The sequence below is a fragment of the Chiloscyllium plagiosum genome, chromosome 1 (assembly GCF_004010195.1).
Source record: "Chiloscyllium plagiosum isolate BGI_BamShark_2017 chromosome 1, ASM401019v2, whole genome shotgun sequence".
Taxonomy (NCBI): Eukaryota; Metazoa; Chordata; class Chondrichthyes; order Orectolobiformes; family Hemiscylliidae; genus Chiloscyllium; species Chiloscyllium plagiosum.
The window spans coordinates 152,647,347-152,663,843 of record NC_057710.1 but is presented as its reverse complement, the minus strand read 5'-3'; the positions used below and the strand labels follow the sequence as shown (position 1 = coordinate 152,663,843).

At 42.3% G+C, this 16,497-nt stretch overlaps 1 protein-coding gene across 6 annotated transcripts in view; it reads right to left on the bottom strand.

Annotated features, from left to right (window-relative positions):
• Positions 1-16,497, bottom strand: part of dclk2a (doublecortin-like kinase 2a) — a 323,983-nt gene that overhangs the window by 33,291 nt on the left and 274,195 nt on the right. For all 6 annotated transcript variants that reach the window (XM_043699555.1, XM_043699584.1, XM_043699574.1 and 3 more), the window contains one exon: positions 5,305-5,438. In XM_043699555.1, coding sequence (XP_043555490.1) covers positions 5,305-5,438 — 134 coding nt within the window. The remainder of the gene's footprint in view (positions 1-5,304; positions 5,439-16,497) is intronic.

Here is a 16,497-nt window from a genome sequence, read left to right as displayed (position 1 = left end):
AATATAGGAATGTTAAAATAACAGAAAAAAAGCAACTAGTTCCAATACAACCATTCCCTGTCTACAGGTTAAGCTTCAGATATCTTTCTTCCCTCAATTCCATTTTATCCCTTGTCTCCACAGAAATGCATTTAATTTTCTTTAAGCCTACTATACTGCTGGACTTCCTTTGTAAATAATTCTATAATTTTGTATCTTTTGAGGAAGGTGATATGGCAGGGGGAATACAGGAATGGGACTAGTTGTCAACTAATCTCAGCAAGAAAAGTTAAATCCAGAAAAGATCAGCATTATGATAATGATTACCAACTCACCTTTATTATCCAGAAATTCAAGAATTGTAAGAGTGGATCATCATTCCTCTTAGCTGTGAAATTTTTTTAAGAAATTTTAAAAATGTAAATGCGAAAAAACTTACTTTCTGCTTCAGTTTTTTCATTTGCTCTTCCCCTCTCCCTTGTTTCTCTCACTGTACATGAATTAGAGTCATAGAGATGTACAACTCAGAAACAGACCCTTCGGTCCAACACATTGATGCCAAACAGATATCCTGATCTAATCTAGTCCCACCTGCCAGCACTTGGCCCATATCCCTCGAAACCCTTCCTATTCATATACTCAACCAGATGCCTTTTAAATGCTGTAACTGTACCAGCCTCCACCACTTCCTCTGACAACTCATTCCATACACGCACCACCCTCTGTGTGAAAAAGTTGCCCCTTAGGTCCCTTTTATATCTTTCCCATCTCACCTTAAAGCTAAGCCCTCTAGTTCTGGACTCCCCAAACCAAGGGAAAAGACCTTGTCAATTTATCCTATCCATGCCTCTCACGACTTTATAAACCTTTATAAGGTCACATCTCAGCCTCCAACAATCCAGGGAAAACAGCCCCAGCCTGTTCAGCTTCTCCTATAGGTCAAATCTAACAACCCTGGCAACATCCTTGTAAATCTTTTCTGAACCCTTTCAAGTTTCACAACATCCTTCCGATAAGAAGGAGACCACAATATTCCAACAGTGGCCTAACCAATCTTCTGTACAGCTGCAACATGACCTCCCAACTCCTATTTTCAATGCTCTGACCAATAAAGGAAAGCATGCCAAACACCTTCTTCACTATCCTACCTACCTATTTTCAAGGAACAATGAACGTGTACTCCCACGTCTCTTTGTTCAGCAATACTGCCTGGGACCCTATCATTAATTGTGCAAGTCCTGCTCTGATTTGCTTTTCCAAAATGCAGCACCTCACATTTATCTAAATTAAACTCCATCTGCCACTCCTCAGCCCACTGGCCCATCTGGTCAAGATCCCGTTGGACTCTGACATAACCTTCATCAGCCTCCACTACACCTCCAATTTTTGTGTTATCTGCAAACTTACTGACTATATCTCCAAATGTTCACATCCAAATAATTTATATAAATGATGAAAAGTGGTGGAACTAGCACCGATCCTTGTGGCACTCCACTGGTCACAGGCCTCCAGTCTGAAAAGGAACCCTCCACCACCACCCTCTGTCTTCTACCTTTGAGCCAGTTCTGTATCCAAATCGTTAGTTCTCCCTGTATTCCATGAGATCTAACCTTGCTAACCAGTCTCCCATGGGGAACCTTGTCGAACGCCTTACTACAGTCCACAAGATCACGGCTACTGCTCTGCCCTCATCAATCCTCTTTGTTACTTCTCCAAAAAACTCAATCAAGTTTGTGAAACATGATTTCCCACGCACAAAGCCATGTTGACTATCCATAATCAGTCCCTAACTTTCCAAATACATGTATATCCTGTCCCTCAGGATTCCCTCCAACAACTTGCCCACCACCGAGGTCAGGCTCACCGGTCTATAGTTCCCTGGCTTGTCTTTACCACCCTTCTTAAACAGTGGCACCACGTTAGCCAATCTCCAGTCTTCTGGCACCTCACCTGTGACTATCGATGATACAAATATCTCAGCAAGAGGCCCAGCAATCACTTCCTTAGTTTCCCACAGAGTTTTAGGGTACACCTGATCAGGTCCTGGGAATTTATCCACTTTTATGTATTTCAAGACATCCAGAATCTCTTCCTCTGTAATATGGACATTTTTCAAGATGTCACCGTCTATTTCCCTACATTCTATATCTTCCATGTCCTTCTCCACAGTAAACACTGATGCAAAATACTCGTTTAGTACATCTCCCCCATCTCCTGCGGCTCCACACAAAGGCTGCCTTGCTGATATTTGAGGGGCCCTATTCTCTCCCTAGTTAACCTTTTGTCCTTAATGTATTTGTAAAAACCCTTTGGATTCTCGTTAGCCCTATTTACCAAAGTTATTTCATGACCCCTTTTTGCCTTTCTGATTTCCCTCTTAAGAATACTCCTACTGCCTTTGTACTCTTCTAAGGATTCTCTCTATCTCTGCTGTCTATACCTTACATATGCTTCCTTCTTTTCTTGACCAAGTTCTCAATTTCTCTAGTCATCCAGCATTCCATAAACCTACCAGCCTTCCCTTTCACCTTAACAAGAACATACTTTCTCTGGATTCTTGTTATCTCATTTCTGAAGGCTTCCCATTTTCCAGTCATCTCTTTACCTGCGAACATGTGCCCCCAATCAGCTTTTGAAAGTTCTTGCCTAATACCGTCAAATTGGCCTTCCTCCAATTAAGAACTTCAACTTTTAGATCTGGTCTACCTTTTTCCATCACTATTTTCTAACTAATAGAATTCTGATCACTGGCCCCAAAGTGCTCCCCCTCTGACACCTCAGTCACCTGCCCTGCCTTATTTCCCAAGAGTAGGTCAAGTTTTGCACCTTCTCTAGTAGGTACATCCACATACTGAATCAGAAAAATTTCTTGCACACACTTACCAAATTCCTCTCCATCTAAACCCTTAACACTATGGCAGTCCCAGTCGATGTTTGAATAGTTAAAATCCCATACCACAACCACCCTATTATTCTTACAGATAACTGAGATCTCCTTACAAATTTGTTTCCCAATTTCCTGCTGACTATTAGGGGGCCTATAAAACAATCCCAATAAGGTGATAATCCCTTTCTCATTTCTCAGTTCTACCCAAATAACTTCCCTGGATGTATTTCAAGGATTATCCTCCCTCAGCACAGCTGTAATGCTATCCCTTATCAAAAATGCCACTCCCCCTCCTCTCTTGCCTCCCTTTCTACCCTTCCTGTAGCATTTGTATCCTGGAACATTAAGCTGCCAGTCCTGCCCATCCCTTGCCGTGTTTCTGTAATTGCTATGATATCCCAGTCCCATGTTCCTAACCATGCCCTGAGTTCATCTGCCTTCCCCGTTAGGCCCCTTGCATTGAAATAAATGTAATTTATCACCTACTTTGTTCTTTGCTTTGTTGCTGCCTGTCCTGACTGTTTGACTTGCTTCTTTTCTCAACTGTACCAATCTCAGATTGATCTCTTCCCTCACTATTTCCCTGGACCCCACCCCACCCCTCCCACCTTACTAGTTTAAATCCTCCCGAGCAGCTCTAGCAAATCTCCCTGCCAGTATATTAGTCCCTTCCAATTCAGGTGCAATCCGTCCTTCTTGTACAGATCACTTCTACCCGAGAAGAGAATCCAATGGTCCAAAAACGTGAACCCTTCTCCCCTGCACCAGCTCCTCAGCGATGCACTCATCTGCTCTATCATCCTATTCCTACCCTCACTAGCTTGTAATACAGGGAGTAATCCAGATATTACTACCCTGGAGGACCTCCTTTTTAAAACTCCTGCCTAACTTCCTATATTTTTCCTTCAGAATCTCAACCTTTTCCCTTCCTATGTTGTTAGTTCTAATGTGTACAGTCACCTCCTGCTGGCCCTTCTCCCGTGAGAACATTCTGCACCCTCTCTGAGTCATCCTTGACCCTGGCACCAGGGAGGCAACACACCATTCTGATTTTTCGCTGCTGGCCACAGAAACGTCTGTCTGTACCTCTGACTAGACACTCCCCTAACACAATCAATCACTTGGAACCAAACATACCCCTCATAACTTTAGAGCCAGTCCCGCTACCAGAAACTTGGCTGTTCGCGCTACATTCGTCTGAGAGTCCATCATCCACTACATTTTCCAAAACAGCATACTTGTTTGCAATGGGAATAGCCACAGGAGAGTCCTGCACTACCTGCCTTATCTTTCCTGGAGTTAACCCATCTACCTGACTGTATCTGCAGCTTTTCTCCCTTCCTATAACTTCCATCCATCACACCCTATAGCTCTTGTAAATTCCTCATTACCTCTAACTGCCGTTCCAACTGATCCATATGACTGTGTAGTGTTTGCAACCAAAGACCCTTCCTGCAGACATAATCATTAGTAACATGGAAACCTGAGAAGCAGGAGAGTCAATGTTTCGAGCATGAGCCATTCATCAGGAATGAGGGGGAAGGGCTTATGCTTGAAATGTCAATTCTCATGTTCCTCGGATGCTGCCAGGCTGACTGTACCTTTCCAGCACCACACTCTCTGACTCCAGGCTAACTTAGTACTTACAGTTTATATTTTTATAATTTAATCAAGAGAAAGATCTCAATAAAATATAATTAAGAATGAACTCAATCTACTCACTACTGTAGACTTACAGCAAGGTTATACGCTAAAAACTATGCACTTATGTGTTCCTGTGCTGTGAGCTCTCCCACACAGGTTCCTCCAAGGTAGATTTCACTGTTTATTAATTTTTCGTGAATGCACTCCAGTGTCCAGAGATACATGAACTCAAACAGCAAAGGCAGTATCTATGCAGATTCACTGCTGTGTCAGTTAGCAGTACAGATTTCTTTCTCTCTCTCCCTTGCTGACCATGTGATGCTGCCTTTTGTCTATCACCCTCCTTTTAAGAGTGCCATTGTTTTGATCCTTTTCCCCCAAAGTTCCAAACAATGCAACAGCATATAAGACAGTAATTGCTGCTCCTGGAATTCGAGCAAATCACCACCAACGCCTAAAATACCTCAATAAAGGAGTAGCTTTTATAGGCACAACTTCTTCTCACTCTCTATCTTGGATTACCCAGAATCTTTCTTGACACTGAATTCAGTCATTCGAATTTACTCTCAGATCATCTTCTATGTATGTCTCATCCTTTTAATCACATTGATTAAAGAGAAACAACATTATTCATCGAGTTCCCTATTTCACTGCACCATTATTACCTCACACTTGTGGCAAAAGAATTCGAAGCTTAAATGTGCACCAACATGTCTAACTAATAGGACATGCTGAGAGCTACCCCATTTCAGCCAAAACGTGCCCAATATTCAAGGTGTCTGGTCACGGCTTACCCGCTCTCTGCAATGATCTCTGGAGCGACGTATGTTGGTGTACCACACACTGTATACAGGGGCCCATCCACCACAGTTGCCAGACCAAAGTCACCCAGTTTCAAGGACTTAGTCCCATCTGCATATTCACAAACCTATTGGAGAGAAAAAAAACTGCTGACTAACAAAGCATGCAAGTAGGCACATTTGAAATTACTCACTGTATTTGCTTTATTTTCAATAGCTATAATAAAGTCTAATTAATCATTTTTCCCAAAATAATTTCAAACACAGTCATTCTTCAAGATTATAGCAATGTCTTTTGGCTACATAGAAGTCCAATGTAGAGTGTAATGTCACTTAATTCCGATGCAGCTCTATCATTCCTTTGGAACCTAACATGTGAATCACAGCTGCCGTATTTCATACTAAATGATGACAAAGAACAAAAACAGCAAGTCGTTACATTTCAGTTTCCTCACAAAAAGCATTCTTCCTGTTGAAGACAACATCAGCTCCTACAGGTAAGCATTCTAGTTGCCTATAATACAAACTTACAAACTTATAACTTAGAAGAACATATTGCCTTTGTTAAAAATAGACCTGTTTACAAATTGAATTTCAATTGCATATCCTCCTCAACTTAAATGACATCAAATATGTTCATATAAGCCTAAAGTATCAAATAGATTTTTTTTTTGAAATAGAACATTTTAAAATAGAGCATGTACAGCCAGTTAGTAGTCAAAATTGCCTAACCATCTCAGGAGGTGACATCTTACCACTGTGTTTGGTCAATAGTACAACTAACTAAAAGAACAGAAACATTGAAACTTTATATTTCTTATATTTCATGCATTCCTGTCTTATACAGAAACAAACTGTCAAAGATCTATAGGAGTGAGAGTTTGGACATGCTATGGTGAAGTGAGAAGAATTACCATTTTAGACACAGACCTTCTGTCTAGACCTGACAAAGGGTCTACACTCAAGACATTAATTATCTCCAGAACCTTTCCTCTTTTGTCCAACGACATGGGATTTTGTCACCTTATTCTACTTTTACACATCCAGTCTTAGAGAATCACTTCCCACCTTTGCATCATTATTTCTGGGGGCCAATTCTCCCTGTAATTCTTTTTATTTGTATATGGATCTCTGAGGCAGTGACTTCTGAAAGTGGAAGTTAATATGTTCGTATGCTGATCATTCCAATCAATGTGTGTAGGAACTCAGTGTCCCAAGGATGTGAGTGGGAGAGTTTACTGGGAGGAGGGGGATGGTATAAAAGGCATATTTTCCTCTCTAATATCACTACCTGCAAGCTCTCCTCCAACTCACAGCAACCTGACTTAGTTGGAGACTCCAGCTGTTTTTTCAATGCTGTTGGATTAAAATCTTGGAACTCCTTTTTGAACAACACTGTGGTGTACTAACAGCTATTGGATTGCAGCAGTTCAACTCATCACCTAATTCTCAAGGGTTATTAAGGAGGGTCATCAGATGCTGGCGTTGTCAATTGCATCCAAGTTCCGTTAAAAATATTAGAAATCAGGAAATCAGTCTACATTGCCACTGAATTATTTATTGCTGAATATGGCTGCTTGTGCAGCATGGTGGCTCAGTGGTTAGCAATGCTGCCTCACAGTGACACGGACCCAGGTTCGATTCCCACCTCAGACGACTGTCTGTGTGGAGTTTGCACATTCTCTTCGTCTCTGTGTGGGTTTCCTCCGGGTGCTCCAGTTTCCTCCCACAATCCAAAGATGTCCAGGTTAGGTGAATTGGCCATGGGAAATTGCCCATAGTGTTCAGGGATGTATAGGATAGGTGCATGAATCAGGGGTAAATGCAGAGTAGAAAATGTGTTGCTGGAGAAGCGCTTATGCCCGAAACGTCGATCCTCCTGTTCCCTGGATGCTGCCTGACCTGCTGCGCTTCTCCAGCAACACATTTTCAGCTCTGATCTCCAGCATCTGCAGACCTCACTTTCTCCTCCTAAATGCAGAGTATTGGGTAGGAGAATGGGTCTGGGTGGGTTACTCTTCGGAGAGTCAGTGTGGACCTGTTGGGCCAAACGGCCTGTTTCCACACTGTAGGGGTTCTATGAGATTGAAATTCCATCATCAATGTTATCATTAAATCCTCTTGATTCAATAAGAGGAATGCTAAACAAATGTTAATGTATTTTTAACCAGCTCCATAAGAATTCAAGAAAACCTACTCCAAAATCAACTTTTGTCAGATTGACCACTATGTCAAGATAACCGAAAACAATCCTCCCCCACCAGGTTCTGCATTCTCAGCTCTCAAATGGCCAACTTGTTTTTAAATCCATTCACGGGACGTCGGCTTCGTGGGCGAGACCAGTGACTATCGTCCATCCCTTACTGTCCAGAATGCAGGTAAGAGTCACACTAGCTGTGGTTCTGGAGTCACACGTAGGCCAGGCCAGGTAAGGATGGCTGATTTTCTTCCCTAAAGGCGATCTGAGAACCAAATGGGTTTTTTTTTGTGATTACATGATTGCTATTAGGCTTACTTTTAATTCTGCTTTACAAAGAAAGAAAAAGACTGTCTGAAGCTCTCCTTGAAGTGCGGCAGCTTTGACATTATTGACTGGGTAAAGTTTTCTACCAATTATTCAGAGTGGTGATACTTTGTCCTTCAAGCTACCTCATGCTTTGAGTCATAATGTGTTAAAGATAAGGCAAAGCAGAGACACAGAAGGAAAGAAAAGGAAGCAAATTCTGCATCTCACTGTCTTGTGGGATCTCTTGCCTCATAAGCCCAAAGACACACAGGTCTATAAGTGGCCTTTTCAGTTCATCAAGAACCATGACAGAAACTCATAACCCTGAGTAACTGCTGTGCTAATATCAAAGGACGGTCACCACTGATGAGTCCTGTACCCAGATGTGCAGCAGTCGAATGGTTACTTAAGATCAAGTCTCTCAGCATTTCTTTATTTTATATTTGTATAATTAGTGACTAAAGCTTTGCACAGAGTGATTTTATTTATAAACAAGGCTCGTCTGGTGAATATTATTGATTTCACATCTGGCCCTACCGGTATTTTAAGCTTTCAGGGTGTTGAGAAAACATGACAAGCAGATGCAACCATTTAACAAAAGATGCTGATAGGGCTGGTCTCCTACCACAATCTCAAAATGAGCTATAATCGTGGTAATTACAAAAGGATTAGTAATGTTCCTGACCAAGCAAGATATTTATTTCATCTGACAGCACCCCAGCTGTCATGCACTCACAACTCATCTGGCATACTTAATAATGAATAAAATAAATTAAAAGGATGTTTATTTAATTGTTAACATTTTTTAAAACTTCAATGAAAGGCTTTTAATTGTCTGGAGAAATTGTAATTAATTAACTTACAAAAGACTCATCTTTGAGTAATGGTTTGCATTTTCTTAAAGAAACAGAAAGGACACAATGGTATGATGCTGCCTGCATTGGATAAGAGGTGGGCAGGCTGCTCATCAATCCAAATAGCTCTTTGGTGTTGGTTTAATTTGTTCTGAGGGAGACTCTTACTGAATATCCTGCATAACAACAAATAAAACACTACCCCCTGTTTTGGTACGTCAATGGCTTCAAGTAGGTTGGTCCCATGTTGGCTGATGGTACTGCCAATGAAAGGAAGGCATAAAATTACACCATCTTCCTACCTCCACAGTCACCTTTTGACAGCTTTTCCTATCTCTCAATTCAGAGCAGCAAACTGCAAGTGTTAGATAGATAAACATCTAGTAGCATCACTGGGCAGCAAGTATTCCAATACAGCTATATTCTGATAAAAATGTTGACTTGTGCGCCTCTTCCAAACCAACAAATAAAAGTCAGTCAAGTCTGATAAGAAAGTCAACAGTTTGTCATGCGTTACAAATAAAGTAACCAGAATAGAGAGACCTGGCCATCTGGGGAAGATTGTTGTCTAAATGTTTTGACAACTTGAAGCAATTTTAATAAAAAAAAACACTGGCCTGAGGGAAATAAAGTATAAAAATGTGAAGGATCAGGGCAAAGCATTTCAATCCAGTTTCAGGATGCAACCAGGTACCAACATTTCTTCCATGATTTTCACACCAAATTCCTGTTGAATTCCCTTTGAAGACGACTGATGTAACCTCTCTTAATTTCTTCCAAAGCAATGTATTCCCAAACACAAATCCCCTTTTATATGAAGTAGTTTTACCTGCTGGGTGAAACAATATTCCCTTATCTGAGCTTTACCCTGTTCTCCCTTGTTGTTCACCAGATCTCGGTAGGTATAAGAACATTAGAAATGGCTGGATGGGTGCAGCTCTAATAACAGTGAAGAAGATTGACACCATCCAAGACAAGGCAATCCACATGTTTGGAACCATCGTTCACATTCTCTGCCTTCCCCACCGATACACAATAGTAATAGTGTGCTCTATCTACAAGATGAACTGCAGTAACTCACAAAGGGTCATTTGACAGCACCTTCTAAACACAGGACCTCTACTATCAAGAACATCAAGAGTAGCAGATATGTGCCGACACCACCACTGACAAGTTCCCCTCTAAGCCACACACACCATCCTGTCTTGGAACTATATCCACATCCCTTCCCTACCATTGCGTCAAAGTCCTGGAACTCCTTTCCTTATAGTCAAAAGAGCAAAGAAGGAAGAGAACAAACAAAATTACAGCACAGGAACAGACCCTTCAGCCCTCCAAGTCTGAGCCAATCCAGATCCTCTATCTAAAGCCATCGCCTATTTTCCAAGGATCTGTATCCCTCTGCTTCCTGCCCATTCATGTATCTGTCTAGATATATCTTAAATGACGCTATTGTGACTGCCTTGACCACCTCCGCTGGCAACACATTCCAAGCACCCACCATCCTCTGTGTAAAGAACTTCCAATGAATATCTCCTTTAAATATCTCACCTTGAACTCATGACCCCCAGTAATTGTGTCCCCCACTCTGGGAAAAAGCTTCTTCTCTCAATTCAGAGCAGCAAACTGCAAGTGTTAGATAGATAAACATCTAGTAGCATCACTGGGCAGCAAGTATTCCAATACAGCTATATTCTGATAAAAATGTTGACTTGTGCGCCTCTTCCAAACCAACAAATAAAAGTCAGTCAAGTCTGATAAGAAAGTCAACAGTTTGTCATGCGTTACAAATAAAGTAACCAGAATAGAGAGACCTGGCCATCTGGGGAAGATTGTTGTCTAAATGTTTTGACAACTTGAAGCAATTTTAATAAAAAAAAACACTGGCCTGAGGGAAATAAAGTATAAAAATGTGAAGGATCAGGGCAAAGCATTTCAATCCAGTTTCAGGATGCAACCAGGTACCAACATTTCTTCCATGATTTTCACACCAAATTCCTGTTGAATTCCCTTTGAAGACGACTGATGTAACCTCTCTTAATTTCTTCCAAAGCAATGTATTCCCAAACACAAATCCCCTTTTATATGAAGTAGTTTTACCTGCTGGGTGAAACAATATTCCCTTATCTGAGCTTTACCCTGTTCTCCCTTGTTGTTCACCAGATCTCGGTAGGTATAAGAACATTAGAAATGGCTGGATGGGTGCAGCTCTAATAACAGTGAAGAAGATTGACACCATCCAAGACAAGGCAATCCACATGTTTGGAACCATCGTTCACATTCTCTGCCTTCCCCACCGATGCACAATAGTAATAGTGTGCTCTATCTACAAGATGAACTGCAGTAACTCACAAAGGGTCATTTGACAGCACCTTCTAAACACAGGACCTCTACTATCAAGAACATCAAGAGTAGCAGATATGTGCCGACACCACCACTGACAAGTTCCCCTCTAAGCCACACACACCATCCTGTCTTGGAACTATATCCACATCCCTTCCCTACCATTGCGTCAAAGTCCTGGAACTCCTTTCCTTATAGTCAAAAGAGCAAAGAAGGAAGAGAACAAACAAAATTACAGCACAGGAACAGACCCTTCAGCCCTCCAAGTCTGAGCCAATCCAGATCCTCTATCTAAAGCCATCACCTATTTTCCAAGGATCTGTATCCCTCTGCTCCCTGCCCAATCATGTATCTGTCTAGATACACCTTAAATGATGCTATTGTGACTGCCTTGACCACCTCCGCTGGCAACACATTCCAGGCACCCACCATCCTCTGTGTAAAGAACTTCCAATGAATATCTCCTTTAAATATCTCACCTTGAACTCATGACCCCCAGTAATTGTGTCCCCCACTCTGGGAAAAAGCTTCTTGCTATCCACTGTCTATAAATCTCATGATTTTGTAGATCTCAATCAGGTCCCCCCTCAACCGCTGTCTTTCTAATGAAAATAATCATAAATTACTCAACCTCTCTTCATAGCTGGTGCCCTCCATACCAGGCAACATCCTGGTGAACCTCTTCTGCATCCTCTCCAAAACATCTACATTCTTTTGGTAATGTGATCACCAGAACTGTACCCAGTATTTCAAATCTGGCTGAACCAAAGTTTTACACAACCGGAACATAACCTGCCAACTCTTGTACTCAATACCCTGTTCACTGAAGGAAATCATGCCTTATGCCTTCTTGACCACTCTACTGACCTGCGTTAACACCTTCAGGGAATAATGGACCTGAACACTCAGATCTCTCTGTACGTCAATTTTCCACAGGGCTTTTCCATTTACCGTATAGTTTGCTCTAGAATTGGATTTTCCAATCCTCACCTTGCATTTGCCTGGATCAAACTCCATCTACCATTTCTCTGCCCAACTCTCCAACCTATCTATATTCTGCTGCATTTTCTGTCAGTCCCCTTCACTACCTGCTACTCCACCAATCTTAGTGTCATCTGCAAACTTGCTAATCTGACCACCTATACCTTCCTCCAGATCATTTATAAATATCACAAACAACAGTGGTCCCAACACAGATCCCTGTGGAACATCACTGGTCACAAGGATCCATTTTGAGAAACTCTCTTCCACTATTACTCTCTGTCTCCTGTTTCCCAGCTAGATTTCTATCCATCTAGCTAGTACACCCTGGAGCCCATGCAACTTCAGTTTCTCCATCAGCTTACCATGGGGAACCTTATCAAACACCTTACTGAAGTCCAGGTATGAGACATCTACAGCCCTTCCTTCATCAATCAGCTTTGTCACTTCCTCAAAGAATTCTATTTAAGTTGGTAAGATATGATCTCCCTGCACAAAACCATGCTGCCTATCACTGATTAGCCCATTTTCTTCCAATATATCCTAGCCCTCAGCATCTTCCCCAGCAGCTTCCCTACCACTGATGTCAGGCTCACCGGTCTATGATTACTTGCATTATCCTTGCTAACCTTCTTAAACATTAGCAATTCTCTAGTCCTCTGGGACCTCACCTGTATTCAAGAATGTGGCAAAGATATCTGTTAAGGTTCCAGCTATTTCCTGTCTTGCTTCCCTCAGTAACCTGGGATAGATCCCATCTGGACCCGGGGACTTGTCCATCTTAATGCCTTTTAGAATAACCAACACTTCCTCCATCCTTATGCCATCTTGACCTACAGTATCTATGCTGAACCTCAACACCCACCATGTCCCTCTCCTCAGTGTTTACTGACACAAAGTACTCATTGAGAATCTCACCCATTTTCTCTGACTCCACGCACAACTTCCCTCCCTTGTCCTTGAGTGGGCCAACCCTTTCTCTGGTGACCCTTTTGTTCCTTGTATACAAATAAAAGGCTTTGTGATTTTCCTTAACCCTATTTGCCACAGATATTTCATGGCACCTTTTAGCCCTTTTAATCTCTCATTTCAGATTGGCCCTACTTTCCCGATGTTCTCCCAAAGCTTCAGCTGCTTTCAGTCACCTGGATGCTTCCTTTTTCCTCATAGCAAGTCTCACAATTTCACCTGTCAACCATGGTTCCCTAATTGTCATTTCTATCCCTCATTTTCACAGGAACATGTCGTCCTGCACTCTAATCAACCTCTCTTTAAAAGCCTCTCACATATCAAATGTGGATTTACCCTCCACAGCTGCTCCCAATCCACATTCCCCAGCTCCTGCCAAATTTTGCATTGGTTGGCCTTCCCCCAATTTAGCACTCTTCCTTTAGGATCACTCTCATCTTTGTTCATGAGTATTCTAACATTTACTATATTATGATCACTATTCCCAAAGTAATTCCCTACTGAAGCTTCAACCATCTGGCCGGGCTCATTCCCCAACACCAGGTTCAGTATGACCCCTTCCCGAGTTGGACTATTACATACTGCTCTATAAAACTCTCCTGGATGCTCCTTACAAATTCTGCTCCATCTAGACCTCAAACATTAAGTGAATCCCAGTCAATGTTGGGAAAATTAAAATCTCCCATCACCACCACACTATTGCTCCTACATCTTCCCATAATCAGTCTACATATGTGTCCCCCTATCTCACTCTTGTTGGGAGGCCTGTAGTACAGCCCCAACATTATTACCACACTCTTCCTATTTCTGAGTTCTGCCCATATTGCCTCACTGCTCGAGTACTCCATAGTGCCCTCCTTCACAACAGCTGTGATATCCTCCCTGACCAGTAATGCAACTCCTGTACTCCTTTTACCTCCCTCTCTAACCCATCTATAAACTGGGATATTTATTTGCCAATCTTGTCCTTCCCTTAACCAAGTCTCAGTAATATCAATAACGTCATACTCCAGGTACAAATGTACAAATACAAATTTTAAAAAAGTACAAATATACAAACATATCCCAAGCCCCAAGTTCATCTGCCTTACCTACTACACCACTTATATTAAAACAAATGCAACTCAGATCACTAGTCCTTTTGCATTCATCATCTGCTCTCTGCCTCCTCTTCCCCTTACTCACACTGACTTCATTATCTAGTTCCTTACAGGCTTTGATTACTACCTCCTTACTGTCCATGAACCTCCGCATGTTGTTTCCCTTTCCCCTGCCACATTAGTTTAAACCCTCCCCAACAGCATTAGCAAAAGTACCCCAAGGACATCGATTCCAGTCCGGCCCAAGTGTATGCTGTCCAATTTGCAATTACCCCACCTCCCTCAGAACCAGTCCCAATGTCCCAAAAATCTGAAACCCTCCCTCCTGCACCAGCTCTCAAGCCAGGCATTCATCCTGCCTATGTTTTCATTTCCACTCTGAATAGCACGTGGCACTAGTAGCAATCCTGAGATTGCTATCTGAGGTCCTACTTTGTAAACTTGGCTCCTAACTCCCTAAATTCTGCTTGTAAAATTCTCCATTTTTTACGTACGTCATTGGTATGCACCATGGTAACTGCTGTTCACCCTCCCCCTTCAGCATGTTCTTGCAGCCGATCTGAGACATTCCTGGGAGGCAACATACCATTTGGGAGTCTTGTTTTTGACCACAAAACCACCAATCTACTCCCCTTACAATTTAATCTCCTATTACTACAGCCCTTCCACTCTTTAACCCGCTCTTCGTACAGCAGAGCCAGCCATGGTGCCATGAACCTGGCTCCTGCTGCCTTCCCCTTGTTAGCCATCTTCCTCCAACAGTATCCAAAACGATATACCTGTTTTGGAGGGAGATGACCACAGGGGTCACCTGCACTACCTTGCTGCTCTCTCTCTGCCTTTTGGTCACCCGTATCCTTTCTCCCTTAGCAATCCTAATCTGCGATCTGACCAATTCGCTTAATGTGCTATCCATGACCTCCTCAGCATCGCTCCAAAGTCAGTCCATCCACAGCTCCAGATCTGTCATGTGGTCTAACAAGAGTTGCAACTGGACACACTTCCTGCATCCCTGAGCTCCCACATTGAGCAAGAGGAGCATAACCTGGGTCTGGAATCTTTTGCCATTTTCACTCTTATGCTTAATTTAGTCCAACTACAATACCAAATAATAGATAAATGAAATAAACTTGTTTTTTTTACCCAATCACCACTACTTACGAGCACACAATAAAAAAGAAAATGAAAACTTTACTTTATCAACACACCAGAGTCTTTTTTGTTTGGTTAGAGGAGGACGGGTGGGAGATACTACATGTGTAGTGGAGGGTCACTGCCCAAAAGTATCAATTCACTCACCTTCCCGCAGCACAAGTTGGCTGCTTCCACTACTCCATAATGGATGCCACTGATTCCACAAGGTATGTACTTACATGGGAAATTTACCTTCCCAGCACCCCCCCCCCCCTCAACCCCGCAGTCCTCGCTCTCACTGCTGCTGCTAAATGGAGTCCTGTTGATTGCCTTTTTTTTGTGATTTATACACAAGAACACACGGGTATCTTTGTACAACCGCACTCTGTAACCCCCGTTCCACTTAAATAATGTTTATTATTCCTCATATTTACTTATATTCTATCCAGTCTACCTAATATTTGCCCATTCACTTCACCTATCCGTTCCCTTTGCAGACTTACTGTGCAGTCTTGCTTCCACACCTACCTTTGCATCATCAGGAAATTTAGCTAAAAAATAGACACCAGCTTCTCATGTCAGAAACTAAGAGATTGTAAACCACTGAAGCCCTAGCCATGATCTCTGCAGCAGTCCACTAGCTATAAATGCCAACTTGAAAATAACTCGTTTACCAGAACGCAATTTACCCACCTCTATTGCAGCAAAAACAGTGGAAAAGTCAGAATCCCAAGTATGGTCCCTGAACTCGGCATTTATCATTTTAATGGAAGCAAGATTGGGGCAGGAAGCATTTCATGCATGTGTGCCAATTAAATGGCCACTTGTCTCCACTCAAATTGGATTCTGCAATCATTGGTGTCTGGAATCCAGAGTGTGGTGATTAGACCACGTACAATCAGGATTGTATGCAACTTAATTCTTTTGCATATCCCTTTTGAGGACTGAGATACTCTTGCAGATATGAATTAGAATTAGAATCCCTACAGTATGAAAACAGGCCCTTCGGCCCAACTAGTCCACAGTGAATCTCCGAAGAGTAACCCACCCAGACCCATTCCCCCTACCCTATATTCACCCCTGACTAATGTACCTACTTTACACATCCCTGAACATTATGGGCAATTTAGCAAGGCCAATTCACCTGACTTGCACATCTTTGGACTGTGGGAGGAAAACCGGAGCACCCGGAGGAAACCCACGCAGACACGGGGAGAATGTGCAAACTCCACACAGATACACAATCACCTGAGGCTGGAATTGAACCTGGGTCCTTGGCTCTGTGAGGCAGCAGTGCTAA